General features: G+C 48.3%; 1 protein-coding gene across 6 annotated transcripts in view; it reads right to left on the bottom strand.

Annotated features, from left to right (window-relative positions):
• The window catches only part of PLA2G6 (phospholipase A2 group VI), a 57,170-nt gene that overhangs the window by 28,516 nt on the left and 2,438 nt on the right, over nt 1–26,216 (bottom strand). For 2 of the 6 annotated variants that reach the window (XM_043881708.1, XM_043881709.1), the window contains exons 2-5: nt 16,352–16,605; nt 3,191–3,406; nt 1,971–2,154; nt 238–425 (exon numbers count right to left, since the gene is read on the bottom strand). In XM_043881708.1, coding sequence (XP_043737643.1) covers nt 238–425; nt 1,971–2,154; nt 3,191–3,406; nt 16,352–16,560 — 797 coding nt within the window. In that variant the 5' untranslated portion in view covers nt 16,561–16,605. Of the gene's footprint in view, nt 1–237; nt 426–1,970; nt 2,155–3,190; nt 3,407–16,351; nt 16,741–22,526; nt 22,545–26,216 lie in introns of those variants that run through there. The other 4 variants (XM_043881705.1, XM_043881704.1, XM_043881707.1 and 1 more) reach the window with 3 other exon arrangements.

Genomic DNA, 26,216 nt, shown 5'->3' with positions numbered 1-26,216 from the left:
ATTGAACAACTTTGAAAGTCCTGTTCTTTCCTGCACGGTGGAGTTGGTGGACTGAGATTCACACACCACCACCACTCCCCGTTTATCAGATATTCATACTTCCTTTGTGCCAGGGCAGCTCTTGGCACTCGGATCTGATGCGCAACTAATGAGGGGGGCCACTGTTTGCCTGAGTGGAAGGACTGGCTCTGCAGACAAGAGGCCCAGCGGACCGTGCAGGGCAGGGCGGGGCCTCACCCCTTCTGGGAGAACTTCATGGCCGTGTGGATGGGGTAGCCGCCGGGTCCCATGATGTTGCAGCGAGCGTTGCACAGCAGCAGCACGCGGACCATCTCCTGCTTCCCCAGCTGGCAGGCCAGGTGCAGCGGGGTCAGCCCCTGGTTGTTCACTTGGTTCAGGCCGCCCGACGCATTCTTCCCCAGGAGCTGATGGCAAGATCGTGGGGTGGGCAGGAGAGCCAGACACAGTGAGGCCCCCGACCTGTCCCTCCCCTAACACCCACCACCGTGGCCGTCCCTCTCTGGGGTTTCAGGGGAAGCAAAGCTGGACTCAGTGAGAACCCAGCCAAGAACTTTAAGAGAAGCAACAGAGAAAGGAGGATCCAGGGGCAGGAAGAAGCCAGCTGTGCCAGTGTTGGCTGGGGCATTGGTCTGGCCTGCCTATGGTGTGCATGAAAAATTTCTCAATCAGGAAACTTAAGAGCAGGTTGTATCTGGGGTGGGCACTGGGGGTTTGGGTGGTAGGAAGACTTGCTTTTCACTGCATATCCTTCTATCCTGCCTGAATATTGTTTTGCTCTGTGTAGGTATGCTTTAACTAAAAGAAAACAAAACAAGATACCAGTATTCGTAAGACAACTGCAAGGCTTTTATTTCCTTGGTTGTGGCTGAAAGTTGTCTCCCTGAGGTTAATTATGATCCCTGTGGACCCTTGTGATTGGCTGGGTCTGAGAACAGGTTGGGGACCCAGCAGGGAAGCTGAGGTGCTGACATCCAGGCCTGACTCAAGGGCAGTTCTGTTGCTCACAGCTTTGTGAGCCTCCCTGGGCACATTTCTTAACTTCACTGAACCTCGGTCTCCTTGGTGAGCAGAGGACAAGAGCCCCTATCCACAGAGAATTAATTAGACTACAGGGCCAGATACAAGACCAGCGATAAAGGACAGGTATTGATAAGAGTGTGTCCCACCCTCTGCTTGGAGCCAGGCTCCATGTGGCACTGTGCTGGGCCCGCAGTGGGGTCTCAGTAAGGGTGAAGTTCAACAGTGGGTGCAGAATTCCCTTCCCACTGAGCACTAATCATAAGACAGGAATCCACATTTTCTGGAATAATGTGGTTCCATTCTAATGCCAAGGGCAGAGAGAAGGATATAACCTTTGGAAGAATCTTTTAATTCTAGGCAATAAAATACAGCCCAGTATTCTGTCTCTTCTATCTGATATAGAAGGTAGCTTTTTCGTCACTTGATCTACTCGCCCACAACTTTTATTTTTTATTTTTCTGCCCAGCTAATCAAAACTTTAACAGAAGGAGTCTCTCTGGCGCAAATGCCACAGCAGCCCAATGGAGTTCTGTTTGCTTGAGTTCCTGTAAAAAGTTAAGCCCCAGGTCCTGCTGGATCATGGGCACCTCGAGGCAGGAGCTGAAATGCATTCACCCAGCCCAGGGGTCAGGCCTATGGCGGGTGTTTGGGATAAACTGAATTAAACTGATGGGCGGGTCTGGACTTTGAGCTCAGTTTGCTGGGCTGGAGGACTTTCCCTGGGTCATTGGACCAAAGGGGTCAAGGATGTGTCTCCATGACAAGCTTGCAGAGGAAAGAGTGGGATGGGGGGTAGACCCACCATGGAGGAGCTCAGGCCTCTAGGATCAAGGTGGGGGCAGTGACACCTGAGCCCAGGGTCCCAAAGACAGCCGTGGGCACAGTAAGGTGTGGCCAGCACCAGTTGCCCTGTCCCCACGCCTGCTCACCTGCAGCACCTGGGAATTGTCACTCTGGACCGCGTAGTGGAAGGCGGTCTCTCCGCTGTTGTCGGTGACGTCCATGTGGGCGTGGCAGTACTGCACAAGCTCCACCAGGATCTCGGTGTCGCCCTTGCGGCAGGCCAGGTGCAGGGGCGTGCAGCCCTCCTCATTCTCCTTGTTATTTGCGCAGCTGCAGGGGAGGGAGGGCTGGGGGGGTGAGGGGCGTGGCACCAAGTGGGCGGGGTGCTGAGAAAGCCAAGGACACGCTCAAGGGAGGTGGGCGAGGAGTCCTCGAGCCTGCGTGCCCTGCTCCAGCCGTCTGGTTCAAACCCAGGGCTGAGTCTCCGTGTTATTGCATCTGATGTCATTTGTCTCCTCCATTTTTAGTTCACTGTGCACACCTGTATGAGGGACGTGCCTGAAGGCCACCTCGGCCTGAAATGGGCAGTGCGGTGGCGTAGAAAGAATCGCAGAAGGCAGAAATCTCACCAACCTTGGGCAATTCACTTAAGCTTTTTTTAGGCTTCAATCACCTTATCTGCAAAACTATAAAAAATAAAACCTGCCAGGCCTGCCCTAGGAAATAGAGAGAACTATTGTGAGATGAAACACCATGATGTCTGGGAACAGGCTGCTAAGCTGTCAAGGACAGTGAAGGGTTTTAAACTTTGGGGCTGGGAGCGGAAGCAAGCTGTCTGAGGCGGAAAACTGGAGGCGTGGCCACCTCAGGGCAGGATGGCGAGCTGGAACCCTCTGGCCAGCGCCGGGCCCTCACCAGGGTTATCCACTGACATATGCGTTGGCTGAACGGATGTACCAGTGTAAGTGCTGCAGCTTTAGAAGGGCAACCAGGCCTTTGGAAGGTGACACCAAGGAACTGGAGCCTTGTCAGCTGAGTGACCTTACAAGACACATAACCTCTCACCAGCCTGACACTACCTCATGGGCATGTCGAGAGGATTCAAGTTCACGGTGTGTCGAAAACAGCGACCAGGGATCTGGCAGCTGGTAGCCACTCCAGAAACGTTACAGTGCTCTCTCTGACTTCAGTCAGCACTCCTCCACTCCAACCCAGAGGCAGTGCTGCCCACTTTTCAAGTCACACGTCTGGGCCACCTCTGATGTTGTGGAGGGGAACTGAGGCAGGACTGAGAACTCCCCATCCCCACACCCAGTGTCTCCAGGGTCCTGCCCTCCCACCCCACCTGGTCAGGTCCCCCGCCCACCTGATGATGCGGCTATGATGGAAGCACTCTCGGATGCCCAACTCCACCGCCAGGTGGGCCACCGACCAGCTGGGGTGGTTGCGGATGAGGTCGGTCAGCTGCTGCAGGACCTCAGCTTGCAGGATGTGCGTGGAGCTCTCGTAGAAGGGTGGCAACTGGGAAGAATACTGCTGGAAGTTCACCAGGGCGTCGGCCTCTATCTCCAGCTGGAAGAGTCTGAGGAGCCAGGGCAGAGGAGGAAGACATGAAAATCAGCCAGGAGAGGCCCTCAGCCCGTGCCCTTGATGGAATCCGAAGACTTGCATCCCTCAAACAGGTCCCTGCCTGCTTCCAGGTGTGGACTGACCTGCTCCAGCTGGACTCTCCTTCCTCCCACACACACCCTTACATGGAGGTGGTGCTTCCTTTTTATCTGAAAAGATTTCCTGTCTTTTCTTTCTTTCTTTCTTTCTTTCTTTTTCCATTTATTTTTATTAGTTGGAGGCTAATTACTTTACAATATTGTAGTGGTTTTTGTCATACATTGACATGAATCAGCCATGGATTTACTTTTCTTTCTTTTTTAAAAAATAACATCACATATATTTTCACAAGCACTGCTGCATATCCATGGCCCAGCATGTAATCAAAACTCACCAGGCACATGAGGAGGTAAGAAAATATGAAAGAAAACCAACAGAAACAGTATACAACAGAAATAGATCTCTAAGTAGGGATGGGGGTGGGGCTGCAAACACTGAAGCTATCTGACACAGACGTTAAAATAACTGTGATAATATTCAAGAGGACAAAATAGACAATTTTGGCAAATCACCTTAAACTATTAAAAACAAGAACCAACCAAGCGGAAATTGAAGAACAGACAAATACAATAGCCAAAATTAAGAGCTCAATGGCTAGGTAGAGTAGCAGATTGGGCAACGCGGAATAGAAAATTAGTGAAAAGGAAGATAGGTCAGAAGACAGTAAGTAGAATAAAGCAAGGAGAGAAAGAATCTTGGAAAATACAGGAAAATAGATAAAAGACATAAATCCCCATGACCAGAGGAGCCTGGCAGGCTACAGTCTGTGGGGCCACAAAGTCGGACATGACTGAGAGACTAAGCACATAGAATATATAATGAAAAGATCTAGCACACATATAGGTGGAGCCACAAAAATGGAATAGAAAAAGAATTACATAGGACCTTTCTGGTGCTACAGTGGATAAGAATCTGCCTGTCAACGCAGGGGACATGGGTTCAATCCCTGATCTGAGAAGATTCTACCCGCTTCAGAGCGACTAAGCCTATGTGCCACAATTACTGAACCTGTGCTCTAGAGCCCATGAGTTGCAGCTACTGAGCCTCTGTGCTGCAACTACTGGAGCCTGTGCACTAGAACCTACGCCTCACAACAAGAGAAGCCACCACAGTGAGAAGCCCACTCACCACAACTAGACAGTAGCACCCACCCTCTGCAAGGACAGAAAGCCTGCAGACAGCGAGACCCAGGGCAACCAAAACCAAAATTAGTTAATCAATTTTTTAAAAAAGAAAGAGAACTGTACAGAAACCATACTTGAAGAGTTAATGACTATGAACTTACCAAAACAGATGGAAAGCATTATTCCATCCATTTTAAATATCCTATATAGGATATAAAATATCCTATATCCCAAATTACTAATCTACCCCCCTCACCAAATCCACACTTACACTCCTCCCACTGGGCCACTGAGCAGTGGTAATTTATATGTCTTTATTCTTTAATCTTCCCTGGTGGCTCAGATGGTAAAGGATCTGCCTGCAATGCAGGAGACCCAGTTTTGATCCCTGGGTCAGGAAGATCCCCTGGAGAAGGGAATGGCTACCCACTCCAGTATTCTTGCCTGGGGAATTCCATGGACAGAGGAGCCTGGTGGGCTATAGTACATGGGACTGCAAAAAGTCAGACACAACTGAGCAACTTTCTTTCACCTTTTACCCTTTAATCTGGCTTTGTAACTGTTTTACCAAGACAGTATGGTGGAAGTTATGCTGTCCTAGTTTCTGGATCAAGGCTTTAAGAGACTGGAAGCCTCTATCTCTTTTTGCTTGGAACTCAACCATCACACTGCAGGGAAGCTGAAGCACCTAAGGGGATGCCTCTTGGCCCTGAAACCTTAACCCTGAATTAACTCCCAGTCAACAGTACAGTACAGTACAGTGAAGTCGCTCAGTCGTGTCCGACTCTTTGTGACCCCGTGGACTGTAGCCCACCAGGCTCCTCTGTCCATGGGATTCTCCAGGCAAGAATACTGGAGTGGGTTGCCATGCCCTCCTCCAGGGGATCTTCCCAACCCAGTCAACAGCCAGCACCAACTTGCCAGTTGTCAGTCATCTTAGAACTGGATCGTGCAGTCAAATCACCCCAGATAATACCATGTATTGAGTTGGCCAAAAAGTTCATTTGGGTTCAAATGTACTTTTTGGCCAACCCAATAGAATCAAACTGAGCCTTTCCCACTAAGGTGTGCTCAACTCACAGATCTGTGGGCTAAATAACATACTATTTTAAGCCACTAAGTTTTGGAGGAGTCTGTTGCATAGCAATAACAGAGAGTAACATATATTGGTCAACATATTGTAATGTGGCAATAATTGACACATGTGCCACGTTACAGCTGCTAAAAAAATGCAAAGAGAAAACATTAAAAAAGGGAAAGAGGAAAAAAGTTGTCTTCAGAAGGCAAGCATCAGAGTCAACAATGAAGCTCAACAACAACAGGCTCAACAATGGAAGTCAGAGATAACGAGATGACATCCTAAAGAATTAAAAGAAAATAAATGGCATTAAGAATTCCACATCCAGAAAAAATTTCAAGTATGAATTTGAAATTAAAATATTTCATCAAACAAAGGATAAAAAGAGAGAGAAAAGGAAACAGGTTGATTGTTTCATTAGTGGACCCAAACAAAAGGAAATATAGATGGATTCTCTTCAGGTAGAAGGATCTTGACCCTAGGTGGGTGGTCAAAGAGGCAGGAAAAAAAAAAGTAAGCACCATAAAAATGGTAAATATGGGAGTGAATCTAAATAGATACTGACAGTGTAATGTCTTATTGGATTTAAATTAAAATACTATAAAAAGAATAGATGGCATAGAAGTCTTGAGGGTGATAAATGGAGTTAAAGGGTTATAAGACCCCTTTATTGTTCTGGAAGCTGTCAAAGTACCAATTATAGTTCTGTAAGGTCAAGGATCATCAAAAAAGCAAGAGAGTTCCAAAAAACCATCTATTTCTGCTTTATTGACTATGCCAAAGCCTTTGACTGTGTGGATTACAATAAACTGTGGAAAATTATGAAAGAGAGGGGAATATCAGACCATTTGACCTGCCTCTTGAGAAATTTGTAGGCAGGTCAGGAAGCAACAGTTAGAACTGGATGTGGAAAAACAGACTGCCAAATAGGAAAAGGAGTATGTCAAGGCTGTATATTGTCACCCTTCTTATTTAACTTATATGCAGAGTACATCATGAGAAACGCTGGGCTGGATGAAGCAGAAGCTGGAATCAAGATTGCTCAGAGAAATATCAGTAACCTCAGATATGCAGATGACCCTTATGGCAGAAAGTGAAAAAGAACTAAAGAGCCTCTTGATGAAAGTGAAAGAGGAGAATGAAAAAGTTGGCTAAAGCTCAACATTCAGAAAACAAAGATCATGGCATCTGGTCCCATCACTTCATGGCAAATAGATGGGGAAACAGTGGAAACAGTGGCAGACTTTATTTTTGGGGGCTCCAAAATCACTGCAGATGGTGACTGCAGCCTTGAAATTAAAAGACGCTTACTCCTTGGAAGGAAAGTTATGACCAACCTAGACAGCATATTAAAAAGCCAAGACATTACTTTGCCAACAAAGGTCTGTCTAGTCAAGGCTATGGTTTTTCCAGTGGTCATGTATGGATATGAGAGTTGGACTATAAAGAAAGCTGAATGCAGAAGAATTGATGCTTTTGAACTGTGGTGTTGGAGAAGACTCTTGAGAGTCCCTTGGACTACAAGGAGATCCAACCAGTCCATCCTAAAGGAAATCAGTCCTGGGTGTTCACTGGAAGGACTGATGTTGAAGCTGAAGCTCCAATACTTTGGCCACCTGATGCGAAGAGCTGACTCCTTTGAAAAGACATTGATGCTGGGAAAGGTTGAAGGTGGGAGGAGAAGGGGATGACAGAGGATGAGATGGTTGGATGGCATCACTGACTCAATGGACATGAGTTTGAGTAAACTCCGGGAGTTGGTGATGGACAGGGAGGATTGCCATGCTGCAGTCCATGGGGTCGCAAAGAGTCGGACACGACTGAGCAACTGAACTGAACTGAACTGAACTGAAGGTCAAGGATGTATGTTACAATCTCTAGGGTTCTATCAAGAACTGTGAAGGGTTTCAGATTTTACCCTAGTTGCAAACTAACAAGTCTGTCTGACACAGTTTCATGGATGCTGGCAGAAGACACAAGATTCCTGGATCAAAGACAAAGGGCAACTTATTACTCACAGCAGTAGCATTTGTGCCAGAGGATCAGCATTTGCGCCAATTCTCTGGGACCCATTTCCCAGAGGGTGACATGAAGAGGGTCAGGTGACACCTGCTCATGTTGCCTTAGAAGAGAGAAACCCTGAGAGCAGGGAACTTGAATCTGTTAAAAATCATCAATGAGAACATCTGTCTAAGCTTTGCTCTGGAGGAAAATATTATCTTGATTACACAGAAGAGTAAGCAAACCTACTCTTTGCTCTAGAAAAAGACCCTGCCTCTATCTTCCATGGCTATTCACGAGACAAACATCCTTGTAAAGATAGTGTGGAACAAAGGCAGTCAGAGTTTCTGCTTGTAAGATGTACAAAAACACAAAAGGCCCATGGAGAACTACCTCCCAAAAGATATCATTAAAAGATAATAATAGAGTATAGATTTCCAAGCTAATAGAGATGGGTAAAATGGAATAATAAGAAAACATTCAATCATGAATTGCAAAAGCACTATGCTAAGTGAAAAAAGTCAGATTCATAAGACTACAGGCTGTATGATTAAAATGAAAGCTCTCAGAAAGCTGGGAATAAAAAGGAACACTCACAATGCAACAGAACAACACACAGAACCAACAAAGGTGTATATCTGGGTATTACTTTTGAATCCTGCAACTTTACTAAATTCATAGATTAGCTCTAGTAATTTTTCTAGGGAGTGTATCTGGAATCATGCTCATCCTCTTGCTTAGTCACTAAGACACATCCAAATCTTATGACCCTATGGATTGTAGCCCACCAGGCTCCTGTGTCCATGGGATTTCCCAGACAAGAATACTGGAGTGGGTTGCCATTTCCTTCTTCAGGGAATCTTTCCAACCCAAGGATCGAACTCACATCTCCTGCATCTCCTGTATTGGTAGGCAGATACTTTACCACTTAATCCACACAAGTGGTAAAGAATCCACACAATCTTGAAATACAGACATACAAAATACCCCTGCCAAAATGCTGTAAGGAAAAGAACTTTATGTTTTAAATGTTCAAGACAAATGAGCAGGTAGTTGCCCGATCGAAGGGGCTCAACTGCACATGTCATCAATAAAAGGCAAATTAAAACCATAATTATGTACTAGTACAGATCCAATGGATCAGAGGATGTGACGTAACAGGAAATCTCACTTACTGCTGGTAGGATATGAGATGGGCATTATTCATGGACGTTGAGAATATGTACTGCATCGACCCACCAATTCCATTGCTGGATAGATGCCCAGCAGAAATACAGGCATGTATGCACCAAAACCAGAGACAACCCAAATATCTGATAACACCAACAAATACATAAAGTTCAGTTAGTTCAGTTCAGTCGCTCAGTCGTGTCCGACTCTTTGCGACCCCATGAATCGCAGCACGCCAGGCCTCCCTGTTCATCACAAACTCCCAGAGTTTACTCAAACTCATGTCTATTGAGTTGGTGATGCCATCCAGCCATCTCATCCTCTGTCGTCCCCTTCTCCTCCTGCCCCCAATCCCTCCCAGAATCAGGGTCTTTTCCAATGAGTCAACTTTTCACATGAGGTGGCCAAAGTATTGAAGTTTCAGCTTCAGCATTAGTCCTTCCAATGAACACCCAGGACTTATCTCCTTCAGGATGGACTGGTTGGATCTCCTTGCAGTCCAAGGGACTCTCAAGAGTCTTCTCCAACACCACAGTTCAAAAGCATCGATTTTTCGGCACTCAGCTTTCTTCACAGTCCAACTCTCACATCCATACATGACCACTGGAAAAACCATAGCCTTGACCAGACAGACCTTTGTTGGCAAAGTAATGTCTCTGCTTTTTAATATGCTGTCTAGGTTGGTCACACATAAAGTTAGGCTGTAGTTATACAACAGGATTCCACGGCACTGAAAATGACTGACACAGCAGTGTGCAAAACACAAACCTCCAGACAAATGCTGGTCAAAGGAGCCAGACACAAAAGCAATTACAAAAGTCAGATTAATGATCACCTTGTGGGGGGGAAGAGGGCCTTCCAGGGTGCTACAGTGTTCTCCTTCTTGACAAGGGTGGTGTGATTTGTCACAAACACGTCAGTAACCATCACTCCTGGGTATATATCCAAAAAAAAAAAAATGAAAGCACTAATTCAATTCGATACTTGTGCACCAATGCTCAGGGCAGCATTATTTACAATTGCCAAGATACGGAAGAAGCCTACATGTGCATCGACAGATGAACAGTGGAATACTACTCAGCCACAAAAAAAGAATGAAATCCTGCCATTTGCACAAGGGTGGACCTATAAAGTATTATGCTTAGTGAGATAAGTCAGACAGAGAAAGACAAATACAAGATGTTATCACTTATCTATGGAATCTAAAAAACAAAACGAATGTATGTATCAAAACAGAAACAGATTTACAGATGCAGAGAACAAACTATGGGTTACCAATCGGGAGCATGAAGAGAGGAGGGGCAAAATAGGGGAAGGGGATTAAGGGATACAAACAACTACATTTAGGGACTTCCACAGTGGTCCAGTGGTTAAGAATCTGTCTTGCAATGCAGTGGACACAGGTTTCATCCCTGGTTGGGGAACTAAGATCCCACATGCCACGGGGCAACTCAGCCCCCATGCCACAACTAAGACCTAGTGTGGCCAAATAAATAAATATTAAAAAAATAATTACATATAAAATAGATGGAAACAAGGATATATTATACAGCACAGGGAAATAAAGTCACTGTTTTGTAATAACTTTAAATGGATTATAGTCTATAAATATATTGAACCACTATGTCATAAACCTGAAACTGTAAATCAACTAGACTTAAAAAAAAAAAACCCAGAAAATAGAAAAACAAAGAGAATAAACAGGAGGAGAGGAAATGATGGTGAAATATGTCAAACAGAGGAAAACTGCCTGAATGCAGGCTGTGCCTGAGGGGGAAAGTGGAGTTAAGGAGATTTTTTTAAAGTTTATTTGTACAGCAATAGGAAATATCTAGTGAAGAGGAGGGAATTATGTGGGAGAGAGAGGAAAGAACTGGTAAACTGATGTCCTGACGTGGATGAGAGGGGACTATGACCTGGAGGCGGGAAGGGCCTCGGTCAGACGCATGGCTGGTGTGTCTTGAGTCACGACGGGGAAGGGCCTGGATGTGGGTACAGGCTGGGGTCGACGGGGTGGAGGGAGCTCTTCTCCTCTTCCCCTGGTTTCTGCTTTCTCAGTGAGACAGAAGCCAGGTCCTCAGCGGAGAGTGAGCACGGACAGGAGGGACTGGAGGTGGAGGAGGGAGGTGGAGGAAGGAGGACCAGATGTGCCTTCCAAGAGAACCGGAGAGATTCTTTATTAATTTGGAGGCACTAGGTCTTAGTCGTGGCATGGGGGCTTAGTGGTCTCATGGCCTCCTGACCAGGGATGGAACGGGTGTCCTCTGCAATGCAAGGCAGATTCTTAACCACTGGACCACTAGGAAAGTCCCTACATGTGGGCTTGCCAAACGCACAGGCTCGCATCCAGCCCATCCACCCTGAGATCTGAAAGTGAGAGCGGTCAGTGTGGAGGGATGTTCCTTCAGCCATGGTGGAGAATTGGAATTAACTTGTGTTGGGGTTTTGCCAAGTAAACATGATGAACAGACAGGACAACAGGAAAGCAGAGTGTATGCAAGTGTGTGAAGACAGTGATGTGCTGTGGAGTTTACACTAGGTAAGGAGTGAAATTTGGAAAACTCAGCAGTGGCCACAGGACTGGAAAAGGTCAGTTTTCATTCCAATCCCCAAGAAAGGCAATGCCAAAGAATGCTCAAACTACCGCACAATTGCACTCATCTCACACACTAGTAAAGTAATGCTCAAAAATCTCCAAGCCAGGCTTCAACAGTACATGAACTGTGAACTTCCAGATGCTCAAGCCAGTTTTAGAAAAGGCAGAGGAACCAGAGATCATATTGCCAACATCCATTGGATCAACAAAAAAGCAAGAGAGTTTTGGAAAAAATATCTACTTCTGCTTTATTGACTACGCCAAAGCCTTTGACTCTGTGGACCACAACAAACTCTGGAAAATTCTGAAAGAGATGGGAATACCAGACCACCTGACCTGCCTCTTGAGAGATTTGTATGCAGGTCAGGAAGCAACAGTTAGAACTGAACATGGAACAACAGACTGTTTCCAAATTGGGAAAGGAGCATGTCAAGGCTGTATATTGTCACCCTGCTTATTTAACGTATATGCAGAGTACATCATGAGAAACGCTAGGCTGGATGAAGCACAAACTGGAATCAAGACTGCCAGGAGAAACATCAATAACCTCAGATATGCAGATAACCTCAGATATAGCAGAAAGCGAAGAAGAACAAAAGAGCCTGTTGATGGAAGTGAAATAGGAAAGTGATAAAGTTGGCTTAAAACTGAACATTCAGAAAACTAAGATCATGGCAAATAGATGGGGAAATAGTGACAGACTTTATTTTGGGGGGCTCCAAAATCACTGCAGATGGTGACTGCAGCCATGAAATTAAAAGATGCTTGCTCCTTGGAAGAAAAGTTATGACCAACCTAGACAGCATATTAAAAAGCAGAGACATTACTTTGCCAACAAAGGTCCGTCTAGTCAAAGCTATAGTTTTTCCAGTAGTCATGTACAGATGTGAGAGTTGGACTATAAAGAAAGCTGAGCACCCAAGAATTGATACTTTTGAACTGTGGTGTTGGAGAAGACTCTTGAGGGTCCCTTGGACTGCAATGAGATCCAACCAGTCCATCCTAAAGGAGATCAGTCCTGAGTGTTCATTGGCAGGACTGACGTTGAAGCTGAAACTCCAATACTTTGGCCACCTGATGTGAAGAACTGACTCATTTGAAAATACCCTGATGCTGGGAAAGATTGAGGGTGGGAGGAGAAGGGGACAACAGAGGATGGCATGACAGAGGATGACAGGTTGGATGGCATCACTGACTCAATGGACATGAGTTTGAGTAAACTCCAGGAGTTGGCAATGGACAGGGAGGCCTGACGTGCTGCAGTCCATGGGGTTGCAAAGAGTTGGACACGACTGGGCAACTGAACTGAACTGAACTGGAGTGAAATTCACAATAGGGGTGGGGATGGTGAAAAGGCAGCAGGGTCATTGCCCCATCTGCAGGGTGGGCACTTTGCATTCAGAGTACCGGAGGGAAGGAGCGGGAAAGTCAGGAGGCAGAGGTCGGAAAGTGGGATGCTTGGGGTTTGTATCTATGAAAGAGCTGCTGTTACTGGTGATGACTGGGCTCAGGCAATGGTCGTGTGGACCAGAAAAGGTCAGGCACCAAGAGACCTGGGTGTGAGGAGTGGCACCCTGTGAATGAAAACAGTCACCAAGAGTCAAGACAGGAGCAGTGATGGCGCAAGGGAGGTCCGAGCCAGGGGCTCATGTCTTCGAGGATCTGGGGGAGATGCCTACAGTCAGGGAAGAGAGTGGGTGTTAGCCTAGGATGCAGTGTGCTTCACGGCTGAGGGACGAAGAAGACGTGACCCCACCTCCAGGCCCAGTGGGAGGGAACCTGGGAGGGGAAACTCTTGGGAGGCCTGCAGAAAAGCAGCACCCTCGGGTAAAGTCAGGTCCAGGTTAGAACAAGGAGGTGAAAGAAAGATCTGTAGAAAAGGGGAGGATCTAGCAGACCTGTGGGGCTGTGTCTTTTCTCTCTTCTAAAACTGAGCCTGCAGACTAAAGCACCCTGGCATCAGCGCGGGGAAGCCTCTGCTTTGGTGGAAGGGGCCTGTGGATAAGCTTCATGGGGGCCGTGATTTGGGAAATGGCAGGCAAATGCATGGATATGCATTTAGCCGGGGGGACAGGGAACCCTGAGACTCTCAAGGGGGTCCTGGACGGAAAAATGGCCAAGAACCACTGGGTTACTGCTGCTGCTGCTAAGTCACTTCAGTCGTGCCCGACTCTGTGCGACCCCATAGACGGCAGCCCACCAGGCTCCTCTGTCCCTGGGATTCCCCAGGCAAGAATATTGGAGTGGGTTGCCATTTCTTTTTTCAAGGTGTATATACAGAACCCAGGGAAAGGTGGACGGTATATACACTGAAACCGTGCACACTTTGCGTCACCTCCTCTGAGAGGGTAACAGTGTAAATGTTGTTCTTATGGTAACCTTCATTCGGAGACAGACAGCAAAGCTTCATAGACTGATGGTTGTAGTTCAGCGGACCTCCGAGGACAGGGCCCCAGGGTTCAAACACCTGCCAAGTACTGGGTAGTAGCTGGGCATTAACAGAAATGACTCAGACCCAGGCCCTGTCCTTCTGGAGCTCTGCGGGCTGGTGGGGGAGACAGATGGGCAGTCTAAAACAAGAGGGGCGGACAGAAATTCAGACAGTGGTGAGGGAGAAGAGAAAGGCAAGCATAGGCTCACAGAGCAGGTGCCCAAGAGTTGTAGGCCAAGGAGTATGGGGAGAGCACCAGGGTAAAGAGAAATTACAGTGAGATGAGGTCTGTGCAGGGAACATGAGTCTCACACAAGCCTGTTAGGACATTCAGTCCACCGAACGTGGGTCCTAATCCACCTTTTCTAGCTACTGCCTGAGCTCCTAGAGGGCACAGACCTGCCCTTGGTGGAGATAGGCTATGGGCTGGATAAACAGTGAATGGGTAAACTCCAGGGTGTGTGTCCAGGCAAAGCCCCAGCACAGAGGGCCTCAAAAGTCCACCCCCTAGGGGCCAACCCCTAGGGGGAAGTCAACCCCCTTCCCTGGTGGTCCAGTGGCTAAGATGTCACGCTCCCAATGCAGGGATTCTGGGTTCAATCCCTGGTCAGGGAACTAGATCCTACATGTAGCAATCAAGAGTTCAAATGCCACAACTAAGATACAGTGCAGTCAAATAAATAATTAGAAAGAAAAAAAAAAAAAAAACTCAGTCCCCTTTTGAGAAGAGAAGGTTATGTGTCGCATGTGCTTTGATCAGTTCCTCCCAGGACTCCAGGGAAGTGCAGCCCTGCTTCTGCTGAGATACCAGTGGGAGGCTGGCGGGGCTCATCAAGGGCCATATGTCACAAGTCAATGTCAGCAGCAAATGATTAACTCGTACCAGGAAGAGAAATATGGACGTTATCACAATGTACACAACGGTGCTACAGGCGACCACCACAGGGCTCACCCCAGAGGAGCGCGGCGCCTGGACCATCTGTCAGGCTGGGGGCCCAGGATGGGCCCTGGGGGAGCTGCACCCTGCACCCGCCAGCTCATCCCACTGCGAAGGGGCCCGCCTGGATGAAAAGGAAGAGGTGGGTCCTCGAGCTAGAATGACTGGGTCTGAAGCCTGGCTCTGCTATCCGGCGGCTTTGTGACTTTAGCAAGTTACTTAAATTCTCCAAGCTGTGTTTCCTCCTCTGTAAGAAGGGGTCAGTGACAGCCCTGCCTCGGGGGACGGCCATGAGGGTAAAAGGAGCTGAGAGTCAGACCAGTGCCTCACACACACCAATATAACGCAATGCTACCAGAGTTGCATCTATACCAGCCAGCATCCAGCTCTCCATCCATAGGGATGCTGTAGGACTCCCCGGCCTCTGGAAATAAAACCTGAGGATTCAGAAGACCCCAACCCTCTCCCCCATCCCGGAGCTCTGCAGCTATAGAATAGGAGCACCTCCACCTGGAAGCAGGGCCCTGACAGCCCCATCCCACACATTTAAGTACTTTGGCCATCATTCAAAGCCCTCCAGCAAGGAAAGGAGGAGACTTAAAAGACAGAACCTTGACCCCTTGAAGAGGAAGTCCAGTACCCCAAGCCTGCTCTCCACAAAGTGCAGGGTGTTCGGAGCAGTGGGGTGCACCCCCACCCCCACCGCAATGACGACCCCAGTGAGAAGCCTAGTGGCAGGCACAGCACGTCCTCGCCGCAGCCCTCACTCCCGGTCACTCCCAGGCCTTGGCATCACCATTTCTGCAGCTCTTCCGGACCCCAGCTCCAGCATTCCACACCCTCTAACCTCCACTTCCCGCCTCCCAGCTCACTCCCTGGATCACAAGACAACCTGCCAGGTGAAACCAATGAAGAATGGCCATCAGCATCAGCCCAATGCAATGCCAGTCTGCCAAGCTCCCCCAAGTTCCTTGCCTTCTGGGTCCTTGGCCTCTTCCTCTCCCCTTTTTTTCAACCAGCTCTGCATCTGCTCTGTTCCCTCAGCCCTGTCCTGGCTCCCTACCTTTTCCCCTAGCCCACGGAGGGGGTCCAGCACACCCTGAGAAGTACAGGTGTCCACCCCTTCCAGGTTCCCCCCAACAAACCTCAGCCAACCAGCCCCTACAAGGACAGTCATGCCTTAACGACCCAGGACTACCGGTGTTCCCTGGACCTTTCCCTACGTGACTTTCTCTACTTCCTCATCCTTCCTTCCTCCCTCCCTCCATCCACGTGGGTCAAGTCTCAGGGCAGGACACAGTCACCCAGCCCCAGTCCCTGCTGCCAGGACCCTGATGGGCCGGACGTTATCCAGGCCAGAAGTCCCTCCCTCCTTTCTAAGAGTGGCCACCGCATCCATCACAGACCCCTCAGATGTCGACTGGAAGAAGCTGCTGTGGGTCAGGGGACCTCCAGGCTGAGACCTGGGAGGAGTCAAGGGAGCACAGTGGGGGTGGGGAGGGGGCGACCGACCATCACCCACCGGAATCCACTCTGGGGGTTCCTGGGGTTGACCAGGATGCAGTCCCACGTGCGGTTGGGAGAGTTCTGGAACAGAATCAGCTGCCCTTCCTCTCGGACTCGGCGGCGTGAGTGGTAGTCCTCAACGGCCACCTCCTTCACCCGGAATGGGTTCACGAACAAGTTGGTGACGCTGCTGAGGGTGTTGACCAGGCGGCCGAAGAACTGCATCCTCTGGGGGGCCGGTGGGGAGGCCCCACCACCTTCCCCCTCAGTCTGGAAGAAAATGGAGTCTCGGGTCAGCCGGGCGCGCTCTCCCATGCCCACCTCACCACGCGTGGCAGCTTCCTGCACGGGCACCCCGCTGGTTCCCCACCAGTGCTGTCCCCCGGATCCTGGGCCTGGAGGGACCTGGAAAGAAAGAGAAACAGCACTGAGTGGGACGGAAGGAGGGCTGATGGAAAGTTCCAGAGCTGCCACTGTGCACAAGCAAACAGTGCCGTCCTGCCTCCCGACCCAGTTTCCCCAACAGAGACTCAGTTTCCTCATCTGCGGTGCAGGGCTGCCATGATCACAGAAGGCAGACGTGAACACACGTGACAAGCGACACTTCCCTGTGCAAAGGGGGGCGGGGCAGTTCTCACTCTGCAAAGTATGGAATCGACTTTTGGGAACTCAAAGAGCTTGGCATGGCTCCTTTCGAGTCCACAAACAAAACCAGTGTCACCTCTCCACTGGATGCCACAAGGGGACCAGGGCCACCTCACACTCCATCGGGGCCATTTGTCTCAAATCTTCGGTGGGGACTTCCCTGCAGTCCGACTAAGCACTTCCACTTCAGGGGACACAGGTTTGATCCCTGGTCAGGGTAGTTAAGATCCCGCATGCCACGAGGTGCGGCCAGAAAATAAAATAAAAAATAAAACCTTCCATGCCTGCTGTCTCAGGCTTCCCTTGGCCTTCTGAGAGAACACAAAAGCACGCTCCTCAGAAATGAGCGTGACCATAAAGACTCAGAAAGAGTGACACAGGTTTGGGTGGAAATTCTGTTTCATGCTTACAGGGTCACACTGTCTGCCATGGAAATTGCTCCCAGTTTGGATGACAGAATTAGATGTTATTTCCTACGTTCCCAGAAAACACCCTACCTTCCTCAGGCAGTGCCACCAAATCTCTGCCTCTGTGCTAGGACGACACCTGGCAAAGGGCGGGTGAGATGCAGGACACAGTGTGGGTGTCCTGGAGGAGAGTGGGCACTCTGGTCTATGTATGGACGGAGGACCGACCGCAGGCATGAAAGGAAGAGTAAGAGGCCTACAAAGAATCATCAAAACAGGGAGGCAGGGTCAGTGATCATCTCCACATCAGGAGATACTAAGCCCTCACGAGGCAGTAGGCCCTGAGCTAAGTAAGCACTTGGGGGTCTCCTTTAATTCTCACAAACCATCTGAGGCAGATGGCCCAGGCCCAGAATACAACTCTGGAGCAAAAGTGCCTTCAGGTCCTGTCCTCACCACTGACCCTGGGTAAGTTACTCAACCTCTCTCTAAGTCAGTTTCCTCAACCACAACATGTGGACCACAACCGGGCCTAATAATAGAACCTCAGTTCAGTCGCTCAGTCGTGTTCAACTCTTCAGGACCCCATGGACTGCAGCACACCAGGCTTCCCTGTCCACCACCAACTCCCGGAGCTTGCTCAAACTCGTCCATCAAGTCAGTGATGCCATCCAACCATCTTATCCTCTGTTGTCCCCTTCTCCTCCCACCTCCAATCTTTCCCAGCATCAGGGTTTTTCCAGTGAGTCAGTTCTTCACATCAGGTGGCCAAAGTATTGGAGCTTCAGCTTCAGCATCAGTCCTTCCAATGAATATTCAGGACTGATTTCCTTTAGGATTGACTGGTTTGATCTCCTTGCAGACCAAGGGACTCTCAACAGTCTTCTCCAACACCACAGTTCAAAAGCATCAATTCTTTGGCACTCAGCTTTCTTTATGATCTAACTCTCACATCCATACATGACTACTGGAAAAACCATAGCTTTGACTACACAGACCTTTGTTGGCAAAGAAATGTCTCTACTTTTTAATATGCTGTCTAGGTTTGTCATAGCTTTTCTTCCAGGGAGTAAGCGTCTTTTAATTTCATGGCTGCAGTCACCATCTGCAGTGATTTTGGAGCTCAAGAAAATAAAGTCTGTCACAGTTTCTATTTTGTTTCCCCATCTATTTGCCATGAAGTGGTAGGACCAGATGCCATGATCTTCGTATTTTGAATGTTGAGCTTTAAGCCAGCTTTTACATTCTCCTCTTTCACTTTCATCAAGAGGCTCTTTAGCTCCTCTTCACCTTCTGCCATTAAGGGTGGTGTTATCTGCATATCTGAGGTTATTGACATTTCTCTCTGCAATTTCGATTCCAGCTTGTCCTTCATCCAGCCTGGCATTTTGCATGATGTACTCTGCATATAAGTTAAATAAACAGGGTGACAATATACAACCTTGATGTACTCCTTTCCCAATTTGGAACCTGTCCTTTGTTCCATGTCAGATTCTAACTGTTTCTTCTTGACCTGTATACAGACTTCTCAGGATGCAGGTCAGGTGGTCTGGTATTCCTATCTCCTTGAGAATTTTCCAGTTTGTTGTGATCCACACAGTCAGAGGCTTTAGCATAGTCAATAAAGCAGAAGTAGATGTTTTTCTGGAACTCTCTTGCTTTTTGATGATCCAACAGATGTTGACAATTTGATCTCTGGTTCCTCTGCCTTTTCTAATCCAGCTTGAACATCTCAATTCTCAGTTCACCATTGAAGCCTCACTTGAAGAATTTTGAGCATTACTTTGCTAGCATATGAGATGAGTGCAATTGTGCAGTACTTTGAACATTCTTTGGCATTGACTTTCTTTGGGATTGGAATGAAAACTGACCTTTTCCAGTCCTGTGGCCACTGCTGAGTTTTTCAAATTTGCTAGCATATTAAGTGCAGCACTTTCACAGCATCATCTTTTAGGATTTGAAATAGCTCAGCTGGAATCCCATCCCCTTCACTAGCTTTGTTCATAGTGATGCTTCCTTAGACCCACTTGACTTCGCACTCCAGGATGTCTGACTCTAAGTGAGTGATCACACCATCATGGTTCTCTAGGTCATTAAAATCTTTTTTGTATAATTCTTTTACGTATTCTTGCCACCTCTTCTTAATATCTTCAGCTTCTGTTAGGTCCTTACTATTTCAGTCCTTTATTATGCCCATCTTTGCATGAAGTGTTCCCTTGGTATCTCTGATTTTCTTGAAGAGATCTCTAGTCTTTTCCATTCTATTGTTTTCTTCTATCTCTTTGCATTGATCACTTAGGAAGGCTTTCTTATCTCTCCTTGTTACTGTTTGGAACTCTGAATTCAGATGCATATATCTTTCCTTTTCTCCTTTGCCTTTTGCTTCTCTTCTTTTCTCAGATATTTGTAAGGCATCCTCAGACAACCATTTTGCCTTTTTGCATTTCTTTTTCTTGGGGTTGGTTCTGATCACTGTCTCCTGTACCATGTCATGAACCTCCGTCCATAGTTCTTCAGGCACTCTATCAGACCTAATCCTTTGAATCTATTTGTCACTTTCACTGTATAATCATAAGGGATTTGATTTAGGTCATACCTGAATGGCCTAGTGGTTTTCCCTACTTTCTTCAACTTAAGTCTGAATTTGGCAATAAGGAGTTCATGATCTGAGCCACAGTCAGCTCCAGGTCTTAGAAAATAGAACCCAGCAGGTAGTAAATATTTAGCACTAGCCCTCTTTAGTTCCATCACCCCCCTTTTACAGATAAGGAAACTGAGGCTTACACATTAAAGAGCTTTGAAAAGACTGTAAAGTTTTATGTCTTTCCTTTTAAGATATGTGAGCAGACTGTGAGTCAGTTTCTTGTCCTTTAACACAAGGACAACACTCCCCTCTCCTTTGTTGTAAGGATTAAATGAGCATCTCATGAGAATGCTTAGACCTATCCTATGTCAAGATCCTTCTTTCTTCCACACTTGGGAGTTGAAAGGACAGAGGAGCTGGGGTACCTACAGCCAGGGGAGCGGGACGGGATACTAAAATCAGCCAAGGGGACTGGATTCCAAAAAAAGAATCCCCCAAAACGGAACACACACCACACACGTCAAAGTGCATTATAACAATCTTTGTTTTGACACAGAAATGGAAGCAATTTCAGTATCCAGCATTAGGGGAATTGTAAATTATGACACGTTTACCCTAGAGACACCATGTGGTCAGTAAAAGTTGCTACTGTGAAGGTCATAACAACTCAGGAAAAGCACGTGGTGTTGTCATAGGCTCCGTCCACCCCACTGTCCTCTTCAGGGCTGCAAGCTCGGCCTGTGAAGCCCCTGCCTCCCCCTGCAGCCTCTCCCTGTCAGTCCCCGCTGTTGGCTCCAGACTGTACATGATTCCAGAAAACATTGTTTCACACCATCTCGCCTGTCTGCATTGCTTAGTCTATCTAGAATATCTTTTGTCTCCATCTCTAGCTGGAACACTTCATAACACAAACCACATCAAGCACATGTGTGCCTCGTTCTGTCCTCTGGCCCTGTTCCAGGACCTCTGCATATATTAATCGTTTTCATCTGCACCAGCACCTATGAAATTGCTACCATTGTTATCCTCATTCTACACATGAGACAAGCAAGAAACAACAAGGTAAAATAACGGGCCCAAAGTCACACAGCTAGTAGGTGGAGGAGGGAAGCCCAGCTGGGCAGGCTCTGGAGACTGAGTTTCTTAAGGGCGGATACTGGGTCTTTTCACTTCTATACACTCAACCGTAACACAAGACTCAGCCCAGAGAAAGTTTGTTAAGATATAACTTAACTGAGTAAAAATTATGCAGAACAAACAAACAAAATTGATAGAAAACATACCAAAATACTAAGGGCAGCTGAGAGTATTAGGTTTATGGGCAATCCCCCCCACCTTCATTTTCCAAATGGTATGGAAAATGAGTCTTATTTTTTAAAGAAAGTAGGAATATAGGCTGAGCCCCTGGAGCCTGCATCTGGGGAGCTGGAGGGAATGTGGGGGTCAGGCCTGACTTAGAGCAGCTGCATAGCTTCCCAGAAGGCAGGCCAAGCACCAGGAGTGCTCACTTCTGGGGCAAAGAGAGTGGGGGAGTCAGGAGCACCCAGCACCCAGGGCCCACCTGGGTTAAGGAGGAGTCACCGTGGGGGTCAAGCTTAATGGAGGGAAGATGCCCCACCCCCAAGGAGAGCCCCTGTCCTCAGGGTCCCAGGGTCGGTGGCAAGGGTGCCCCCCTACACACACTGACAGCAGCCTGGCCCCACAAAGGACAGACTTGGCCCTCCTCCACTCTTCCAGGGTAGGCGTGAGGATGAAATGACACAGCAGAGGGAAAGTGGGACGCCAGCCACTGTGGGCACACAAACAGTGGCCACTGTCATCACGAGGTGGAAGAGAGGAAATGAACACCCTGGGCCACATCCTGGACTGATCGTAACAGGCCGGCCTCATTTCTGTCCCCTTCTTCCCGTCCCCACCACCTCTGACCCCAGAGCCCTGGTTCTTTCTGGTTTGGCTGCAGGGACGGGTGCTGGGCTGGGGAGCAGCTGCCACTCTGAGTGTGGGGGACCCACGTGCACCCCTTCATCTCAACCTCCCACCCACATCCCCAACCCTCACCTGAACTGCCCTCCTCACCATCTTCACCTGCCCCAGAGCCTACTTTCAAGACAGGGCTGTCAGACAAGTGAATAAACCCCTTCTAGACCTTCAAGACTCACTTTACCTTCCACCTCCTCTAAGAAACATGCCTGGTGCCTCCCTCCCTCCCAGCCCCGGGTACCTTCCTCTGCGCCCTACCCCGCCCAGTGCATGCCCAGCGACCACTTCTCCTGGGATGGTGATAGAGAATCTGCGGGCAGGGGGGCCATCCCCCGCTTTATATTGGTTTATCCAAGCACCTAGCATACTGTTCCTGCCTCACAGTGGGCATTTCATGAATGTTTGGTGGATGAATGAGAAGAAATGAATGAACCACCTGGAGGTCGGGGGTGGGGTGAGGGGCCCAGTCCCTCTGTGGCACCCCTCCATCCTCTCTTCTCCCCACGCGGTGGTGACAGACCACACACCCCACCCCTCACCCACTCTGACCATGACAGAAACCTTCAGAAGCTCACCCTGGCACCAGGGGAACCTTGACAGGGCATCTGCTGGGCTTGCATCTGGAAAATTCGGTGTTTGAAGCTGAGCTCATTCATACTCCAAGCAAGGAAATGCGTCAAGCTTGCTGCTGGACCAGAGAGGCAGGGCAGCGGTCCGGGAGGTACGTGCCAGGAGCCCAGAGGCGCCCCAGCCAGGAAGCTGACCTCACGGGACTGGCCACATGCGGGCTTCTGGAAGCACATGCAGAACTGCTTGAGTTGGAAATTGGGCTTTGCGAGTCCTGGCTGCTTATGACAGGATGTCCCGTGATTGGAACAACTCGCACAGGACAGCCTCCTGTGCGGCCGATGTCACCCCCATGCCCTGCTCTGGCTGGATGGTACGAGAACACGGGGTCGGATCAGAGCACCCCACCTGCCCTGACCCCCACGGAGTTCCTTCCTGCAGCGCTCACCATCTGCACCTCCCAGAGCACGAGTGCACCACCGCACGCCGGCCCACGGCACGTACTCTCTTGGGACCACCTCGCTTTACGGCTGGCAGGAGCTTTTCACGTCTGTTAGCTGCCTCGGAGGTCACAAACACCCATGAGACAGGGGTAGTGCCACCAGGATCCCCGTTTGGCCATACCGGGTAACAAGGCCCAGGGAAAGGAAATGGGAGGTGCTGCCTGGCAGCTGGACTCATGCCTTCTTCCTTGGACTCAGGACCCCCACACAGTGCATAGGAGCTCAATTAGTGCACGAGGAAAGGCGGGATGAAGATAGGCATCAGGTCAAATGACATTTCCACCTCCCACCAGAGCCTCTGGACCTCTGAGGCCGCCTCCAAACAAAATGTCCCTCCAAGGACATCCCAGGCAGTCCAGTGTGAAGAATCCACCTTCCAACATTAGGGATGTGGGTTCAAACCCTGGTCAGGGACTAACTGAAGATTCCACATGCCTCAGAGCAAACTAAGCCCGAGCACCACCCTAGAGAGCCCAGGCACTGCAAGGAAAGATCCCACCTGCTGCAGCTACGACCTGACACAGTCAAATAAATACATAAATTTTTTTTTTAAAAACTCCCTCCAAATGCTCCCCCTGACCCCAGCTCATTCCAGACTCTTCCATAAGCCATCAAGGAACAGCGGAGGGCTGGCTCCCCTCACCTCGCACCCAGCACCCACCCTTTCATCCAGTGCTGAGTATCAGACACCTCACCAAATTTTAAGATAATGAGCATCTTCATTCCTCAAAACACTGATAAGAGAAGGTATGCTTCTCCCCAGGTCACACACAGCAAGCTGAGGCAAGGAGGTGATGTAATTTTCCAGGATCTGAACCCAATTCTTTGGAATCCACAGCCCCAGCTCGTAGTCCTCGAGCTGCCTTCAGAACAAAGCCTGAATGGAACGTGGCTGAGCGAGGTTTGATGAGCAGAGCCCTGTGCGCCAAAAGCGGAGGTCCTCACGGAACAGTGCGCTGCCATTCATAAGACCCAGAGCAAAACGGCCTTTCCAGAATGGAAAAGGTATCTTTTTCATCCAATCTGTTTAGCTGGACAGCAAACAGCTAGAAGCAAACTGCCCAGAGCTGCTGCTGGCACCGGAAACCCCCAGGACCTCAGGAGGTCTCTGGGCTGGTGGCGCGGTACAGGGTGACCCCTCTTATGATTCACTCTGCCTATGTTTACTGAGGACCTATTCTGTGGCAGGCATTGTTAAAATTGCCGAGAACACACTAGTGAACAAAACAGACACAATCCCTGCCCTCCGAGAACTTCTTTTTAGAGGAGAGGGGGACAGCAGAGGACGAGATGGTTGGATGGCATCACTGACTCAATGGACATGAGTTTGAGCAAACTCCGAGAGATTGTGATGGACAGGGAAACCTGGTGTGCTGCAGTCCTCTGCAGGGGTTGCAAAGAGTCGAACACAGCAACTGAACAACAACATAATGAAGAAGATAAATAGGCAAAATATAGACATACTGAATTCAGAATACTGATTAGATGTCAAGAAGAAAAATAAATGAGAGAAGGGAGATAGGACGCGTCCAGGTGGGGGTTAAAACTTTAGATAGGGTTAACCAATCCTCACCAAGAACTTGACTCTGAATAAAGACTTAAAAGAAATGGGAGCAAAAGTCATATGGATATATAGGTGCAGAGTATTCCAGGCAGAGGGAAGAGCATGTGCAAAGGCCCTGGGGCTGGACCATGCCTGGTGAGTTCCAGGAATAGCAAGGAAGTCAGTAAGATCAAAGAGGTAACAGATGGCCAGGCAGGTACAGTGAAAGGAGAAGCTGTTACAGGGCTTGGAGCAAAGGAGTGACATTAACTCTGGCTGGATGTGGGGTGCAGAGATAATATAGATAATACAGACAAAACTGTAAGGATAATCTTACAGTTCTAGGCAGAGCAACTGAAAGAAGAATACTGCCATTTCCCAAAGATGGGAAAGTGTGTGAGAGGGACAGATTTTGGTGGAGGGTGAGGGACGGGATGAAGGGGATGGATTGTTGTTGTTTAGTCGCTCAGCTGTGTCAGACTCTTTTGCAACCTCACGAACTGTAGCCTGCCAGGCTCTTCTGTCCATGGGATTTCCCAGGCAAAAATACTGGAGTGAGTTGCCATTTCCTTCTCCAGATCTTCCTGACCCAGGGATCAAACCCATGTCTCCTGCACTGGCAGGCAGGCAGATTATTTATCACTGAGCCCCACCAGAAAAGCCCAAAGGGGATGGGTGGTGGTGGTGGTTTAGTCACTAAGTCGTGTCCAACTCTTGTGACCCCATGGACTGTAGCCTGCCAGGCTCCTCTGTCAATGGGATTTTCCAGGCAAGAATACTGGAATGGGTTGCCATTTCCTTCTCCAAGGGATCTTCCTGACCTGGGTGGGGATTGAACCTGGGTCTCCTGTACTGTAGGCAGATTCTTTACCAACTGACCTACCAGGGAGGGGATGGATAGCTGAAGCTAAATACTAAGTACCTGAAAGGCCTAAGTTTGAGACGTTGATGGAGCAACTATGTAAGTGTCAATCATTTAGGGGAAATGTCTGGAATGGGCTAGCGATATAAATTGGGAGTTGGAGTCAGAGTAGAAACAGTACTTAAAGCTATGCCACTGAATGAGATCAGCAAAAAAAAAGGAGAATGGACAAAACCAGGGAAGAGAACATTTAAGGCACAGAACAGTTACAATGCTCTCAGAAGTCGCACTCACCAAAGTGAAGCTCCTCTCAACAGCACTAATTATTAGAGAAACACAAATCAAAATGACAAGGCGGTACCACCTCACACCATTCAGAATGGCTATCATCAAAAAAATCTACAAACAATAAATGTATGTAGAAAAGGGAACCCTCCTACATTGTTGAATGGAGTGTAAACTGGTGCAGCCACTAGGGAGAACAGTATGGTGTTTCCTTAAAAAACTAAAAACAGAATTACCATATGATCAGCAATCCCACTCCTAGACACATACCTGGAGAAAACTATAATTCAAAAAGATACACACACCCCAGTGTTCATTACAGCACTATTTACAATAGCCAGGTCATGGAAGCAACCTAAATGTCCATCAACAAAGGAATGGAAAAAGAAGATGTGGTACATATATGTACAATGGAATATTATTACTCCACCATAAAAAAAGAACAAAATAAAGCCGTTTGCAGCAATACAGATGGACCTAGAGACTGTGTATTCAGGGAAGTAAG

This window comes from Cervus elaphus, chromosome 22, assembly GCF_910594005.1.
Source record: "Cervus elaphus chromosome 22, mCerEla1.1, whole genome shotgun sequence".
Lineage (NCBI taxonomy): Eukaryota > Metazoa > Chordata > Mammalia > Artiodactyla > Cervidae > Cervus > Cervus elaphus.
The sequence above is the reverse complement of the archived record's forward strand: the minus strand, read 5'-3'. Positions and strand labels throughout refer to the sequence as shown.